Source organism: Haliotis asinina, chromosome 10 (genome assembly GCF_037392515.1).
Source record: "Haliotis asinina isolate JCU_RB_2024 chromosome 10, JCU_Hal_asi_v2, whole genome shotgun sequence".
NCBI classification, from domain to species: Eukaryota; Metazoa; Mollusca; class Gastropoda; order Lepetellida; family Haliotidae; genus Haliotis; species Haliotis asinina.
This window is the reverse complement of record NC_090289.1, coordinates 28364998-28380832: the sequence shown is the minus strand read 5'-3', so window position 1 is coordinate 28380832 and position 15835 is coordinate 28364998. Positions and strand designations below refer to the sequence as shown.

The following is a 15835-nucleotide window of genomic DNA, read 5'->3' as shown; positions in this document are numbered from 1 at the left end:
AACGAGTTTAGTTTCGTGCCGATTTTAGCAATTTTCCCACAATATCGAGCTGGAGGCAGCAGAAATGGTCGTCACATGTCGACCCATATGGGGAATCGAACCCGGGAATTCGGCGTGACGAGCGAACGCTTTAACCACTAGGCCACGCCACCGGCCCTCTAAAGTGATGTACATTCACGAGGGCGTCTGTCTTCCTATATATATTAGTCCGCATTCATTCCGGTTTTATACCGCTATCCTACAGTGATGCCATGTCGCATAGTAACACGGATACCCCAAGGAGACACAGCCCGTGAAGACATGGGTCCGAACTGATCTTCAGCAAACCCATGCTGTCCACCCAACACAGACTGACACCCACTCCCACACCCACCCCACCCAAGCCGGACTCGAGAAAATCCGGGTTAGAATTAATCCTCAGTAACCCATACATGTCATAAGAAGGGATCGTGTGATCAGGTTCTCGGGCTTGTTTTGCATGTCATCGCATCCCAGTTGCGTAAATAAATGCTCATGCTGTTGATCACTAGTGGGAGCATACTCAGTTGTTTATTGTTGAGTTAGGCGTAAAACAATAATTATACAAGGGGACACAGAAACCGTAAAGAAAAGTCTCTTATGAACGCGCTAGCCTCACGTAGGAAAAATAACACCTATCATCAACTCGACAACAGAAACAGTCTGTACAAAAGTACTTTTACGCCGCAGTCAGCTATATGGCGTAGGTCTGTCAATAATTCAGTCTGGACGAGACAATCCAGTTATTAGCAGCATGAGCATCGATCGACGCAGATGGGATAAAGTGAGAATTGTCAATCAAGTCACTGAGCCTGGCCATATGCTTTTACGACAAGCATCGGTAACTGAAGATCAGGTGTTACCTTGATCTTCACAGGTCCCCCTGTTTGCAAACATGGGCGACTATCTTGACACGTGATGGCATGAAACAAAGGAACCAGCACTAACAGGTGTGTCGAGTTACGTTTAAGAGGGTTCAACTCTGTTAGACTTAGTAATTTCTTTTATTCAATTAACAAACGTGAACAATAATAATAATCTTTAATCACTAGATTGTCTGGTCCCAACACGATTATTTACCACGGCCAAATAGCTGGAACATTTCTGAGAGCAGCTTTAAGCAACAATCCAAACCCCCAAAACCAAGTGTGTCAATCATAGTCGTCCTTGGCATCTGACCTCAGAAGAAAGCTACGCGTCTTTGGGGACGGAGAGTAGAATGTTGGTTAAAGCGTTCGCTCATCGCGCCTAAGATCTCAGTTCGATTCCAAACATGGTTTCAATGAGTAAAGAGCATTTCTGGTGTGAGGACGTGTGGTATTCTGCCTTGATATTGCTGGAATATTCCTCACGCGCCCATAACTTTCACTCGTGTCAAGATGCGGTAATATTTACCGAAGATGATTTAAATTACGTATGGACCACAGACGATGGACTGAAAATCTAAGTTCTATATGTTTTTATTGATAGATGTGACACCGAAATCCAATTGCAAGTGTTTTAGTGACGTCTGTGTAAAATTTTACATTTTATGTGAAATATGTTGGAAAATAACTGTACAATAAACACCATAATCAAAATATTTACATAAACACACAAACGAAAATCACGTCTGGTAGTTTCAGGGTGAAAAGAGTTCAATTATGAGGGCAGTCACTAAACTGCAAACAAATTAATTCCAGTCAAGAGCGCACGCGTGGTATTTAAGATCGCCGGGGAGGAGAACAGAACAGCCAGACTTCCGGTAGGTTGTTTACAGTTCTCCTGGTTACGATGTCACAGGTCGAGGTGTACATAGGACCGAACAGCCCGGTAAGGCTGTCAATATCGCAGGTTGGTTAACAATGCCTCGTTTCAGATAATATTGAAGGTGACACCGATGAATGGGATATGTTGATTTCGTGATAGATTACATGTAGAAATTAGATCGAACATGAGGGATAGGGATTCCCTAGCAGGAATGAAGTAAACGCTTAAGATGACCGATCCTAAGTTCGTGTGTGGTGTAACCCATGAGGGGGAGATTACGTTTCAGCTCTCGCAATTCGGGTTTGAGCGACACAAGATTATCTCAAGCTCTGCTTCAGGGCGGTGTTCATTCTTACGGGGATTAGGGCGTGTACTTTGTCTTAAGTGTTCCCCTTTAACTTGAGAATAAGATTAATTTATAGGTTATATAATCTAAATATGTGTCAGCTACACATATAGTATCGTTAGATTTATCCGTTAGAGTTGGAAATCCGAAAATTCTTGTTAATAATTTTATTTGAATAACCTTCAAAATATTTGTAAGAAATATATCAATGTAAAATATTAAATAATTTTAATAGTTGTACTTCCTACTTTGGCCAATTTGTTCTTTCTTGGTTTATCATCATCATCATCATCATCATCATCATCATCATCATCATCATCATCATAATACCAGGTAAATGGTTTTGTCGATGTGGTAAATTCCTGAGACTTGGGCCTATTTAACAGACCTGCTGTGGTTTGAATGGAAAACTGTCACAAGTGGCATCAAATCCAATATTTTCATACTGCACTTATCAGACCATCATCTATTTTTTAAGTGTTATTATGTTCTTGGTTCTTGTGTATACAGTGTATGAAATTTACGCTGGGCCTGTGGTCCCTGACTAGTAAATATTCATCTGGCCTTGATTTCTCAAAACAAACTTGAGTCTGAGTTTTAACTTAAGTTAGAGTTTTTACTCAAATTTGAGAAAATACATTTCCCAGAACGTACTGAAATTTTTATATTAAGCTCACAAATAGTACACTCTTTGAGTTTTGTGAATATATTGCCTAAGTTGTTTTGGCTTTCTTATTTTAAAAACTCAGTTGAGTTAAAAAATTTCAAGTGTTTGAAATAGACAAAATCAGTTTGAAATTTGAATAAAAAACTTCAGTTTGTTTGGAGATATCGGGGCCAAGACCACTAAATGATGACTTTGCAGTGGTCCTCATGGCCAGTGGATTTTGTAAATCTACAAAGTACAGTCAGGACCACTGATTATAATCCATCTACTGGTCATGTGGTCTAGTGGGAAATTTTGGAAAGTTTCTTTCCTTGATATGTGTCTGTATTGTTTAACCTTGTAATCAAACTGGTAGTTTATTGTTCTGGTTGTGTTTACAGTTGGATGCCAGGTCACAACAAAGCTATCCAAGAAGACGTAGTCCTACAACTTCCGAAAAGAGATCATACATGAGCATTTTGATGAAGAACTTACAGAAAAGCAACCCACCTGGAACCCCCATGGGAGGGAAGGAGGAAACGAAGAGTGACAGCAAGGATCCGGCAAAGAAAGAAGCAATCAATGAGTCTCAGTTACATCCCATTTTAGCATCAAGATATGCTACAGAGCTGTTTAAGGCACAGAATGTTATCAGAACAGGTTGGACATGATATTTTATGTTATCTGTTCTTTATTTGAGAAAATTAATCTTCTGCTCTTTTAAGCACTCCATCACCTGCTCAAATGTTAATGCATCTGAGAAGATATTTTAATTCAGATTTCATTTAAACAAAAAGTCTTTGTCTCTTTTTCATCTTTAAATTTTGTCAAGCGTAACCAAATTGTAAATCTACAAATCATAATTAATGCTGCTGGTAATTGCTGTAGTCAAATATTATTCAACTTGCTGATAAAACTTGGTGTGCACACGAAATTCCCAAAACGTTTGACAGAAATGTTGTTCTATTTCTGAGCGCATAGTGAATGCATGTCGTATATGCTGAAGTGGAACCCTCTCTGTATTACCAGACATTGTAACGAGTGAGTTAGGGAGTTTTGTTTTCTGTCGCATGCAGCAACGATATGCAGCACTTGATGCCATAACGATAAGCATGGGTTACTGAGGATCAATTCTAACCTGGATCTTCATTGGTTCTCAGACATTGTAACAGTTATACATATATGTGATTTTGCTGGTACTGTTTTTCAATGCACCTGTATATAATAGTAAGACCTACAGCTGATAGCTTCCTTATTGCTGTGTAATAATTATTGAATTTGGAGTGTGTTTTCCTAAAAATAAAAAATAATAAACAAAGATAATACGAAAAGCAATATTTATCAGCACATCTTGTCAGTGTAATACCATTGCGTCCCAACCTGGAAAATGTTTGAAGATGATCATAGTTCAGTCAGACAAAGTGGTATGTTCTGTTTCTTGTCCCTGCTTATTTCATTGTCAACCCCAACATTTCTCTTTTTTAATATTTTTAGCCAGGAGTCTTGCCCCAATATGGACATGTTTTCATATTCACATAATCTCTGTGTATTTAACTGAACAATTTTGAAAACTAACAAAACATTTTCATCCTGTTGACTCAGCATTATTTCTAATAAGAGTACCTTGAATCCAAATAACTCCACCAAATATGTTAAGCAATTTTTTTTCTACTGTAAACTGCAATTGGCAAAATAATATCTATGTTTTGAAAGCCCTTCGCTTATTTAGAATCAATATTTATTTTTTACCAAATATTTTCATGACTCACAATTCAGAAAAAGACTTCTAAAAACGTTTACTTTGAATGAAAATTACTCCTGTCTTTCCAAGTCTGTTTAAAAATGTGTGTGTATGTACAGACTGTGTGTTTAGGATTAGCTTCTTTGTTCTATAAAGACCTTTCGGCTTGTCAAATGAAATTTCACTTTCACAGCTAAACTTGAACAGATTGCTGCAAAAATATGCATTTTCATACTTCTTTTCTGTGTTGTTGATGAAACACTATTTTTTTAAAGAAGAAAAGAAACAAAATCCCTTCATAACCAGAACTATAAAATATGAATGTTCTGGCCTAAGGCTTATGCCTAACATTGCCTTGTTATTTCACAAAACTACTGAGTTGAGAGTTTACTAGAATCAGATTTATTTATTTGTGCAAAGTGAATGCATTACATGTAGATTACATATTCTTTGTATCTTGAATAATATCAAAAACAAAATGATTCATCATTTCATCATATCCATAATATTACAAAAACAGAATATTAAAATTGAGTAATAAATTTATTGTTTCCATTCGAAAATCCATTATAATCCTGGATATTAACAAATATATGTTTTTTTGCCCAAGACTTATGCGAAGACTTATTTTCCACAAGAATATTATCAAAGACAGAATCTAATAGCTCACAGGTTAACCTGGAATCAAAATATTAGGCATTGTTCATACATTTGTTCAGCTTGAAGGTAATATTGTGTTCCTGTGTTGCATGGTTGGGTTCCTCCTGTGTCTTGTGTTATCTGCTAAATCCAGGTCTATCAGTTACCTAGTGTGAATGACATATGATCAGATTAAGCTATCATGTTACACCGTATAACACGTAATAAACTCTACCCATCACGTTCTGTCACTACACTTTAACAATGTTTACATATCCATAAGTAGACTTACATACTAAAACTGAAACCGTCCTCAATTGTAAATATGAAGATTATTTGAGGGAAAGTCTGTTTTTAGTTTTAGCTTTTAGATAATGAGCTATTTAAGTTGTGATGTTTTGGTTATGTACTGTTATTGAGGAAGTATGGTATGTAGGAGCTGATGGTATGGTTATTTCACAGTACTGGTCAGTGCCAGTCTGTTGTGAAGTAAGCTAAGAGTAAGTCGAACATCTGTAATGATGCCTCGACATTCATTGATCAGACGTACCCCGAGTCAGTGCCGGTCCAAATCGGACGTCACACCTCTGATGATGTATTACTATTACAAGAAATTCTGTGAGTAATTTGGTTGTGTTTGTTGTTTAATGTCATACTTAAAATGTTATCATTATGTTATAGCAGTCTGTAAATAATTGAGTCCAGATCAGACTATTCAGTGATTGATGTTTTCAGCAATGATCCACAAGCATTTGCTTATCATGCCAAAAGCCCAGGTTTGGTATCCATTTGAGTACAATGTGTGAAGCCCACTTGTGGTTTCCCTGCCATGAAATTTCTGGAATTTTCCTAAAAACGGCATAGAACCCAACTCACTCACTCACTCACTCACTCACTCACTCACTCACTCACTCACTCACTCACTCACTCACTCACTCACTCACTCACTCACTCACTCACTCACTCACTCACTCACTCACTCACTCACTCACTCACTCACTCACTCACTCAGGTATTTTCGTATTGTTGCATGGATCTTTGCTCACAGACTTGATATACAGGTAATGTTATAAAGCTGAACTATTGCTGAGTATGGGATTAATTACCACACTAACAAATAAAGACATTACCTAAAAATGATGATGATTTCAGATACCCCTGACACTCTGATGACAGAGTACACGAATAAGCCTGATATTACTGTTAGATGTGACAAGTGTGGCATCTTCATCGACATCCGGACCCTCCTCGACCACCGCAGCTTCCACAATGCCCTCACTGTAATGAAGTTCAAGTGTTCCACATTGCCAGACAACTCTGAAGCCCTCCTCAAGCGGAGAAATGCCATCCTCCGCAGGCTGAAGAATGAGGCCACTGAGAAAAATCCCATTGACCCAAAAGCCATAAAAGTGATCAATGACGCCTATGAACGTCTGAAGTCTGATATTGAAGACACATATGACATGTGTCGACAGATTCGTCAAAACATAAACACAAATGTAAACGGAGTGTCCTTGAACTGTAGCCCATCATGCACACTAGCTGTAGGCTTGTGCTCAAGCCAGAATGAAAGATGGAAAAGTGTAATGGAGGATACAAGAGTGTTTCAAGATTATTTTGGAGACGATCGTGACAAATGCTACCTTGCTCTCTTTGACGGCCACCATGGCCGTTTTGCAGCAGAAGTGGCAGCATCAGAGCTACATAGACTTCTGCTCAATGAGATGGCCAAATTTGACCCCAAGACAAAGTCCACAACTGCCCACAACCTTGCTGATGTGACAGACATCTCGCACTACAAGTTTGACCGCCCAGACACAAAGGACAGTGAGAGAGTTCTGCTCCACCAAGAGAGTATGGACATTATTCAGCAGATCATTGCACTGTGTGAGGACAAGTACGACCTTCTGATGAAGGACAAAGAACAGAATTCAGAAGGTGATGAAGAGACAAAGAGGAAGAAGTCTTCCAAACCTAAGCATCCCCTCTCACCCAAAATATCCAGTGCCTTCAAGAAGGCCTATCACCTGCTGGACATCTTGTTGTCCTATGGGAAAGATGAGTGTTCCAAGGTTCGCTGGAGTGGATGTTCTGCTCTTACTGCCATAGTACAGGCTACGGAGCCTGGAGACAGTTTCAAGGAATCAGAGAACTCTCCTCAGAAGGATGAGGGTGGGAATGGTGACACGGCCATGCAACTAGGGCTTGTTCATCTGGCTAATGCAGGTTTGTACCAAAATACATATTCCATCAACAATCTGTACCACATTCCTCTTATCTCAAACTCTGCTATCTCAAATGTACAGATATTCCAGTCGTATCCTCCAGTCCCCATTGTCTTTTCAAAATTCTTATAAATTTGCCCTCTTATCTGTTTTCATGTATAGTGCTGAGCTAAGTTCAGTCTTAGCTTTTACGCTGTCATATTTTTGTTTTCATTTATTGTGCTGTTTTGATCTGCATAACTGCACATTGTCTGGAATATGTACACATCATGACATTACAGCAGTGTTTGCTGTGTTTATGATAACAGGTTTCAACAAAGTATGTTTAGGCATAGCTGAAAAATAAGTGTACCTAGCATATGTTAGGAAATATGTTAAAATCTGATAATTGATGATTTGTTCTTTGCAACTGACAATCATCGAAAAGAATTGGTTATCTTTATTCATGGATTTTCCTGGTTATTTTTGCTTATGCACAAAAACAAAAAATGAAAAAACATAGTTTTGGGGGGGATTTTCAAATTTCACAAAATGCATTTGCAAATTTGGCAGCTTTGAAGGTGGACTAGTATGTTAAGAACATAAATTTCTTCTTTAAGTCTTTAAGATAAATTCAGTCAGTTCTAATGAAATGTAACAGACAAAACAAACCTCGTGATAAATTAAAGGAAACAAGGGTTCCAGAATTGTTTGTGTTTGATCAGAAACATCATCAACTGTTTGGTCTTTAAATCACTATGACCAATCTTCGACTATTTCAGTTATTTGGACCACCTCTAGCTATATTTGGTGTTATAGTTTGTCAGTACAGTACAGTTTCTGGTACTTTTGTTGACTCACGGAGTAAAAGTGAGAGTCCATGCTCTCCAGCACATAGTTTCAAAGACCCACTGACCTCACACAGCTTTGGACTCAGTCCACAAAAGTACAAGAATTTTACTGATAAATTAGTGCAATCCCAAATATAAATATGTTACATTTGACAGGTTTCTGAATGGTATTGCGTAATCTTGTGTATCTTATTTCAATATGGATACACTATTTTGTTTAAATATCTTTCTTTAATGGCACAGTCACACATTTTTGACAGTATTTTGGCCTATATTACATTATATATATCAAGGATTATGTGCACATTTTTGCTTCCTATTGATGCAATAAGTAACTTATCATCCAATATGACTTCCTTGAAACCGATAATTGAAACTTCGAGGCAAACATCTTCCAAACAGAAAACACTTGCCACATGTGGAAGTAAACAAACAAATGCTCTGTACATTGAAAACTGTCACATGCAGTGTTGTAGGTGTTTGCAGAATTGGTTTCAATCACAAATTGTGCATAGGAATTCGTAATGAGCACTCCAAGGACCATAACTCTATATGGTACGATTGAAATAATGTTTGGTCCGTAGAAGGTTTGAGAGTTGATTTAATGCAACGTTGCATTAATTCATTTGAACTGACTTGGTTGACACATGTCATCGGTTCCCAATTGTGCAGATCAATGCACATGCTGTTGATCACTGGATTGTCTGGTCCAGACTGGATTATTTACAGGCTGCCACCATATAGCTGGAATATTGCTGAGTGCAGCATAAAACTAAACTCACACACTCTCTATCATAGTCGCTCTTGATATTCATTTGATCATCATAACAAAACTCACTCATTCACTCACTTGATATTCATTTGATCATCATAACAAAACTCACTCATTCACTCACTTGATATTCATGATTTCTGCACAGGCAATATCCATGGATTGTTGGTACGAGGAAACACTTCGTATAGGTTAACAAAGGATCACACACCAAGCAATCCGAAGGAACGGAAGCGTGTTCTCAAGAATGGTAAGTACACAGACAATGGTGTAAAGCCTTAATGACCGATTTGATGTTATATAGTCTGTATAACCTGAAATGAGAAAATGTTAAACCAGTTTAACAGTTTTATTCATCTCTCTTATTTTTAGCATTTCTACCACCTCAGACATTTTAAAACTGTAAAGCTGAATTCCATAAACATGAGAATGCAACAGGAAATGTGGGGAAGGTTTTCTCAATTCAGAAAGGGAGATAACTCTTACTTTACTTTACTTTACTTTTACAAACATCATCAGGCAAATGGTAGACAACTCTTCCTGCCTTCATGAAAATTCATTCCACACAAAAATAACCCCTTTCTTTTATTGAATTACATTTTCAAATATACACTATAATGATATGTTCCGTAGGATAAGGTGTTGTGTTATAGAGACATCTTTTTCCCCATATGTCAAAGTATGTTAAATATATGTGACACTGAACTACAATTTTTGAAATTTTACTCTTGAGCTATTCACTTTAATGGTCATTCTGTGGGATTAGAAAATGAAAAGTGGACATAAATATCTCAACACTTTGGGCTAAAATTGTGTTGGTGTTTTAGGAGGTACTCTCAGTGAAAGTTCTCGTGAATGCCAAGTGAATGGCGTCGTGGCAACCACCCGTGGTCTTGGTAACCATGGTGATCTCAGTCTGAAGAAATGCCTGCAGGTGGAGCCACACACTACCTGCGTGTCCATCGACCAGTATGCCCAATTTCTGGTGTTTGCCACTAATGGCGTTTGGGAAATATTTTCAGACCAAGAAGTCACATCCCTACTGCTGAAGGTAATGTTAGCTTATACGACGTAATGTAAACTCCTTTTGTTCTATTGTTGTTATCAAGTTTACATGTTGTTATGTAAACTATGAGATATTACGTATAATGTCATTGTTGTCATCCTTCTCATTGTTGTCATACTTGTCATGGTGTTCAATATTGTCATCAATATGGCCACAATTATCAAGGTATGAAACTCCCAAAACTTCCAAGCTTCCTGCAGGGCTCATTAGATGTAAAACGTGTAAGCCCAGGTGACCAAACCTTACCTGTTTGCACACAATTTAGGTTTGACACAAGGGACATAGTTTATCATCCAACTGGAATTCATCATATATTTTTGTGAGTGAATTACATATGATGAATTCAATATCCTGAAAAATAATGCATATCCTCATACACATGTCTAAATATAGACCTGACTGTCAGGCAGGTGAATTTGAGAATGACGGCACTGCATGTTGAAAATAACCGGTCCCAGGTGGTTGAGCAGGCAGGTATTTCGAACGCCGCGAACTTATTAGTGTTTGCATTTCATCAGTGTTGTCATCATCATGATCAATGTCAGCAGTGCTGCCTCTGGAAGGTCATCATTGTGAGAGTCTTTACAGGAGAGACACATTAGGTTTTCACAGGTGGGATCATATAAAAATGTTGTGCAACTTTAGGAGTGTCATTAAGAAAATTGGAATGTACTGAACCATGAACTCCAGATAATTATTTTTCCAAAATGTCAATATGTTCAAAACACACACAAAATACAGATTCGTTCAATGCTACCAGTGTTTGTTTGTTTGTTTGTTTGTTTGTTTGTTTGTTTGTTTGTTTGTGTGTTTGATTGATTGATTGATTGATTGATTGATTCAATTTTGGGTGGATTTTCTGAATGAAGAAAATAGATAAATACATTTTGCGTGATACAGCTCTATTTGTTTTCAAGGCAATGAAAAAAAGAGGCAGTAATACATGAAACTGCAAATTATACTTATGTGAGACTCTACAAGATATATGTTGTACCACTGTATCTGTTTCTCATGTCACTGGATCCCCTGATGAATTTTATTACCTCCCTTTTCTGCCTCCGCATTCACACAGTTAGTCAGTCAGCTAAGCTGCAATTACAACTGAGCTTGCCAGTGTCAACAAAGATAGCTTGCAGCTACAAACGTTTGTTCACAGTGCAACTCAGATTTTGGGGAAATCATACAGGCAAACTGACAAGTCCAAAACTTTTACAAATGTTTAAGAACTCCTTCTACCTCTTTGAGAATACCTATGCATCACTTGTGTTCCCAAGTTCAATCAGTTAGATAATTTAAAAAGCAGAAGTGAGTTGTGATTGGTACGCTCAACTATCCAGCGTAGATACCTGATTAGATAAAAAGCCAGCCAAGGGAGGTAATAAATTCATGAGGTTGCTGTAGTTGCAGCCAGGGTATAGTGAAGATTTATCGAACGTATATCTTGGAGATATCGAGGATGTAACTTGGTTGGTTGTATGTCATCATGAGTCAATACATTAGGTTGTTGCTTATGATACTGATCACTGGATTGTCTGGTGCAAAGTTGTTTATTTACAGGTTATCATTACATAGCTGGAATATTGCTGAATATGGCATTAAAGACGAAGGCAGACATACCCAGACATACTTTAATATTTATTGCATATGTTGTAATGATGATGCTTAATAATTTTAATTCATTGTTTATTTAATTAAGCGTCTGAGAAAATTACAGAAGGTAATGGCAATGGTTGAAGTTTCAAATGTAACTTTTAAATCTCTTTGTTCGGGTGATTTAGTTTCAGGTAGTACTCAACGTCATCTGTTTCTCCCTTCACCACTCTCATAGTACTAAACCCTCATCAGTTTCATCATATAGCATTGACAGAACATAGATACAGAGACTGTCTTAATCTTAGGAAGAAATGATTGAAATATAATATCCAAAACTGCATTTTCATCAGTCAGTTATGTCTTCCACAGTAGACCTCATACACTTACCATGCAAACTCACAAACTCTAATGTACATATATGATGGTACCTGTCTAGAAATACAGTTCTTTTTGCAATAGATATTTTGTATGAGTTTTACCTACCCTTTGCTGTGTTCCACAGATAAGATAACAGAGAACACTCACAGATAAAGTAACGGAGAACACATCACATATAAAGAAAAACAGAACAGTTACAGGTAGAGCATAAGAGAACACTCACAGAAAAAGTTACAGAGAACACTCACAGATAATTTAACAGATAACACTCATACTCACAGACAGAGTAACAACACTCACAGAGAAAATAACAGAAAACTGTTATACTCACAGGTAAAGTAACAAAACATTCATACTCACAGATAAATTAATAGAGAACACTCACATATGAAGTAACAGAGAACACTCAGATAATGTAACAGCACCTCACAGAAAAAGTATGGAAGACACTCACATGTAAAGTAACTGTGGCCACTCATATGTAAAGTAAGAGAGACCACTCATATGTAAAGTAACAGCGGCCACTCATATGTAAAGTAACAGAGACCACTCATATGTAAAGTAACAGCGGCCACTCATATGTAAAGTAACAGAGACCACTCATATGTAAAGTAACAGCGGCCACTCATATGTAAAGTAACAGAGACCACTCATATGTAAAGTAACAGCGGCCACTCATATGTAAAGTAACAGCGGCCACTCATATGTAAAGTAACAGAGACCACTCATATGTAAAGTAACAGAGACCACTCATATGTAAAGTAACAGAGACCACTCATATGTAAAGTAACAGAGACCACTCATATGTAAAGTAACAGAAAATACATATAAGTAATCATATTTAGAGTACACTCACATGACATGAGAGGTAACAGAATAGATATATAGTAATATATATGAAGTAACAGAGAATACTCACAAAGTAGCAGAGAATACTCACATACATGTATAACATAACAGAAAAAATCCTCAATTATGCCAAATTACATTTGTAGGGCCTGTGCCCATCTTGGTCATGAACATTGAGGAATAATTAACAACTTATGTCAAAATGACATAACAGCTTTAATTAAGGTATCTCTCAAATGTTATTCTGATGTGCACCTTGAAATTTTACACACACGGTGAACACTGAATCCGATATGCTGTGACTCTTAGCCTAAGCTGTAGCCTAAGTCCATGAGAGTAGTCTCCCTTTAAAGCACCAGTATCCTGTCAGAGTGCAGTGTCAACAAGCTTTGTAAGCATGTTTTGTGTAATTGCTGATTTTTCATGAGACATGGTTTTATTTCTGTGATTGTTTTATAATTTTTCCTTTGAATTTTGTTTTATAATGGGAAAAAAGACATATGCCACCCTTGCCAAATGATTGGTTTGTATGTTGTTCTCACATGCACTTTTGAAACTATGGTTATGGTAATATCTTGGATTGGATATAACACTAATTGATTTTGATGTTTAATTTAAAATTATGCTTAAATATGCTTATTTTCAATGTTTATGTTCATTCTTGCCAGAGGGAACCTGTATTTTATTAGATGTGTGTGTTGATCATTAACACTGGTCATAGAGTCCTTCACTGCTATAGTCTTGGGACGAAGGCCTGTAGTTTGAAATAGGAGCTTCTAATATACATTAAGTTAGCCTCTGAATAGGTAGGTGATTTTATATGCTTATTTCAACATTTATGAATGCTTTTGAAACCTTTTAATGTATGCAGTTGAAAATTAAAATCTGTTTCTTTCGATTACTAAGTGCAATGTATTTAGCCTATTTTAACCCTTTGGATATATGCTTCTAAGGCACTTTTTATGATAATGAAAGTGTAAAGTGAGTATTTATCTAAGAAAATTAACAAGTAAATGTGAATTTGACTTTAACAAACATTTCCATCATGTCAACTGATCTACAAATTTCTGGAATTGTATTTAAATGAAAATTTGTTTATAACTGCTCAAGGGTAACACAGAAGACTTATGGCCTTCAACCCATCACTGTAGAATTGAGGACAGTTGTAGATAGATGAGATTTCACCTTATGGAACATGTTCTTACCAAGTATCATCATCATAGGTCGAGGTTTGAATCCCACATGGGTACAGAGTGTAAATACAACTATGAGGTCCCTGTGATAATATTGCTGAGATACTGCAAAATGTGAGGTGAAACTACCCAGAACTACAAAATCAGGCCCTCAGCAAACTTCATGTTCATCTTCAACACAACACAGGTTGTATGAAGGGAACAGTGTTTTAATGCAGAACTGATAGTATCTAATGTTTCATTAAAGTGCAAAATCAGGATTGCAGTTTTATTAATATTAAACCATTGCTTATGTAAAAGCAACTGGATAAGACTTAAGTACAAGTAATCCTAGAAATGAATCTGTAAAGATCCTTTCTTTAGATAAAACTTCTACATTTTGACATTGACATTAGTGTTAATATGTAAATTCATTTTTATAAATTGGAAGAAGAACATAATCTAAATTCTGAGTGGACAGAATTAGTGACAGAAAGTCTCTATAGTATTCCAGGAAAATGAATCACACCTCACATTCTGCGAAAAGTAACCTTTATGTTTAGAAACATGTCAAATAAAGAATGCTTCATGTGGTCAGGTACAGTGACTTCAGAACATATGAATAGATATGACAAGTTTGTGGTTTGCTACTCAAGAGTGTCAAAGTTTTCAACAAGAAATATAATGTTTCCAGTTATAAATTATGGAAGTCAAACGAGAGCTATGTTGTATATGAACTTTTGTTAACTGCCATGACTTTATATGGTACCAATGTGATGACAAGAGGACAAACAGCACTTGTATGTGTGAAGTGTTATGTGGTTAGTGTGCTGTTTTACTTCTCGCATGAACAATTCTGTCTCATAATTCATTGGTGAAAAGTACAACTACAACTAGAGTGTCAGTGGAAACCATGAAAATCTGGGTTAGAATTGGTCTTCAGTAACCCATGCTTGCAGTAAGATGCGACTAACATGATGGGGTGGTCAGCCTCACTGACGTGGTTGACTCATGTCATCATATATCCTGACTGTGCAGATTGATGTTCATGATGTTGATCACTGAATTGTCTAGCCCAGACATGATTATTTACAGAGTGCTATGGCAGGAATGTTGTTGAGTGCAGTGGTATGAGCAAAGGGACAAAGTTACTGTAGATATGAAACAAAATCTGTGAGAATTCAGAGTTATGGAGAATGTAGTATGCTACCTGTGCTGACGATGCTTGGCTGTTTCAGATGCTGCCAACACATCATGTACCCCCTCCTCGTAGCGTATCCTCCAGTCTCCAGCCCCTCCTTGACGAGATTGAGAACAATGAGAAGGCCAAACAAGCTGAGGTCATGAGAGACAATTTAAGCAAGGATGACAGCAGAAAAGTGTCATTTTCAAACAATGACCTTGAACAGGGTGATCTTCCTGACATTGATGTAGAATCTTGCTCCAAAGAATTATCAAATATATGTCAGTCAGAAGATGGTGTAAGTGACGCACAAGCTACCTCAACGCCTGTGGAAGAGATTAAGACTGGACAGGTAAATACTCTGACCATTGAAGCAGATCTGAGAACAGAGATTGGCAGCCATGTTGAAGATACTTCGGATTTAGATCAAGGTCATGGCCTTGACCCAGACTTTCTGACCCTCCCAGTTCATGCAGACATTCCCGACCATGTTCCGGAGACCTTAGAGGAGAAACAGCGAGAACTGGCGAAGAACATGGCAGAGTATCTGGTACAGGCAGCTCTGTTGGCTGGTGCCAAGGACAACATCTCTGTCATGGTTATGCTTCTTCCTGGAAGTGGTGTTTGA

General features: G+C 37.3%; 1 protein-coding gene across 1 annotated transcript; it reads left to right on the top strand.

The window, feature by feature from the left end:
- Window positions 1-1791: 1791 nt before the first annotated feature.
- Window positions 1792-15835, top strand: LOC137299008 (protein phosphatase 2C-like domain-containing protein 1). Its single transcript, XM_067831468.1, has 7 exons — window positions 1792-1851; window positions 3161-3419; window positions 6292-7365; window positions 9115-9216; window positions 9794-10017; window positions 11729-11749; window positions 15263-15835. Exons 1-7 carry the CDS (start codon window positions 1792-1794, stop codon window positions 15833-15835), a joined length of 2313 nt encoding a protein of 770 aa, XP_067687569.1.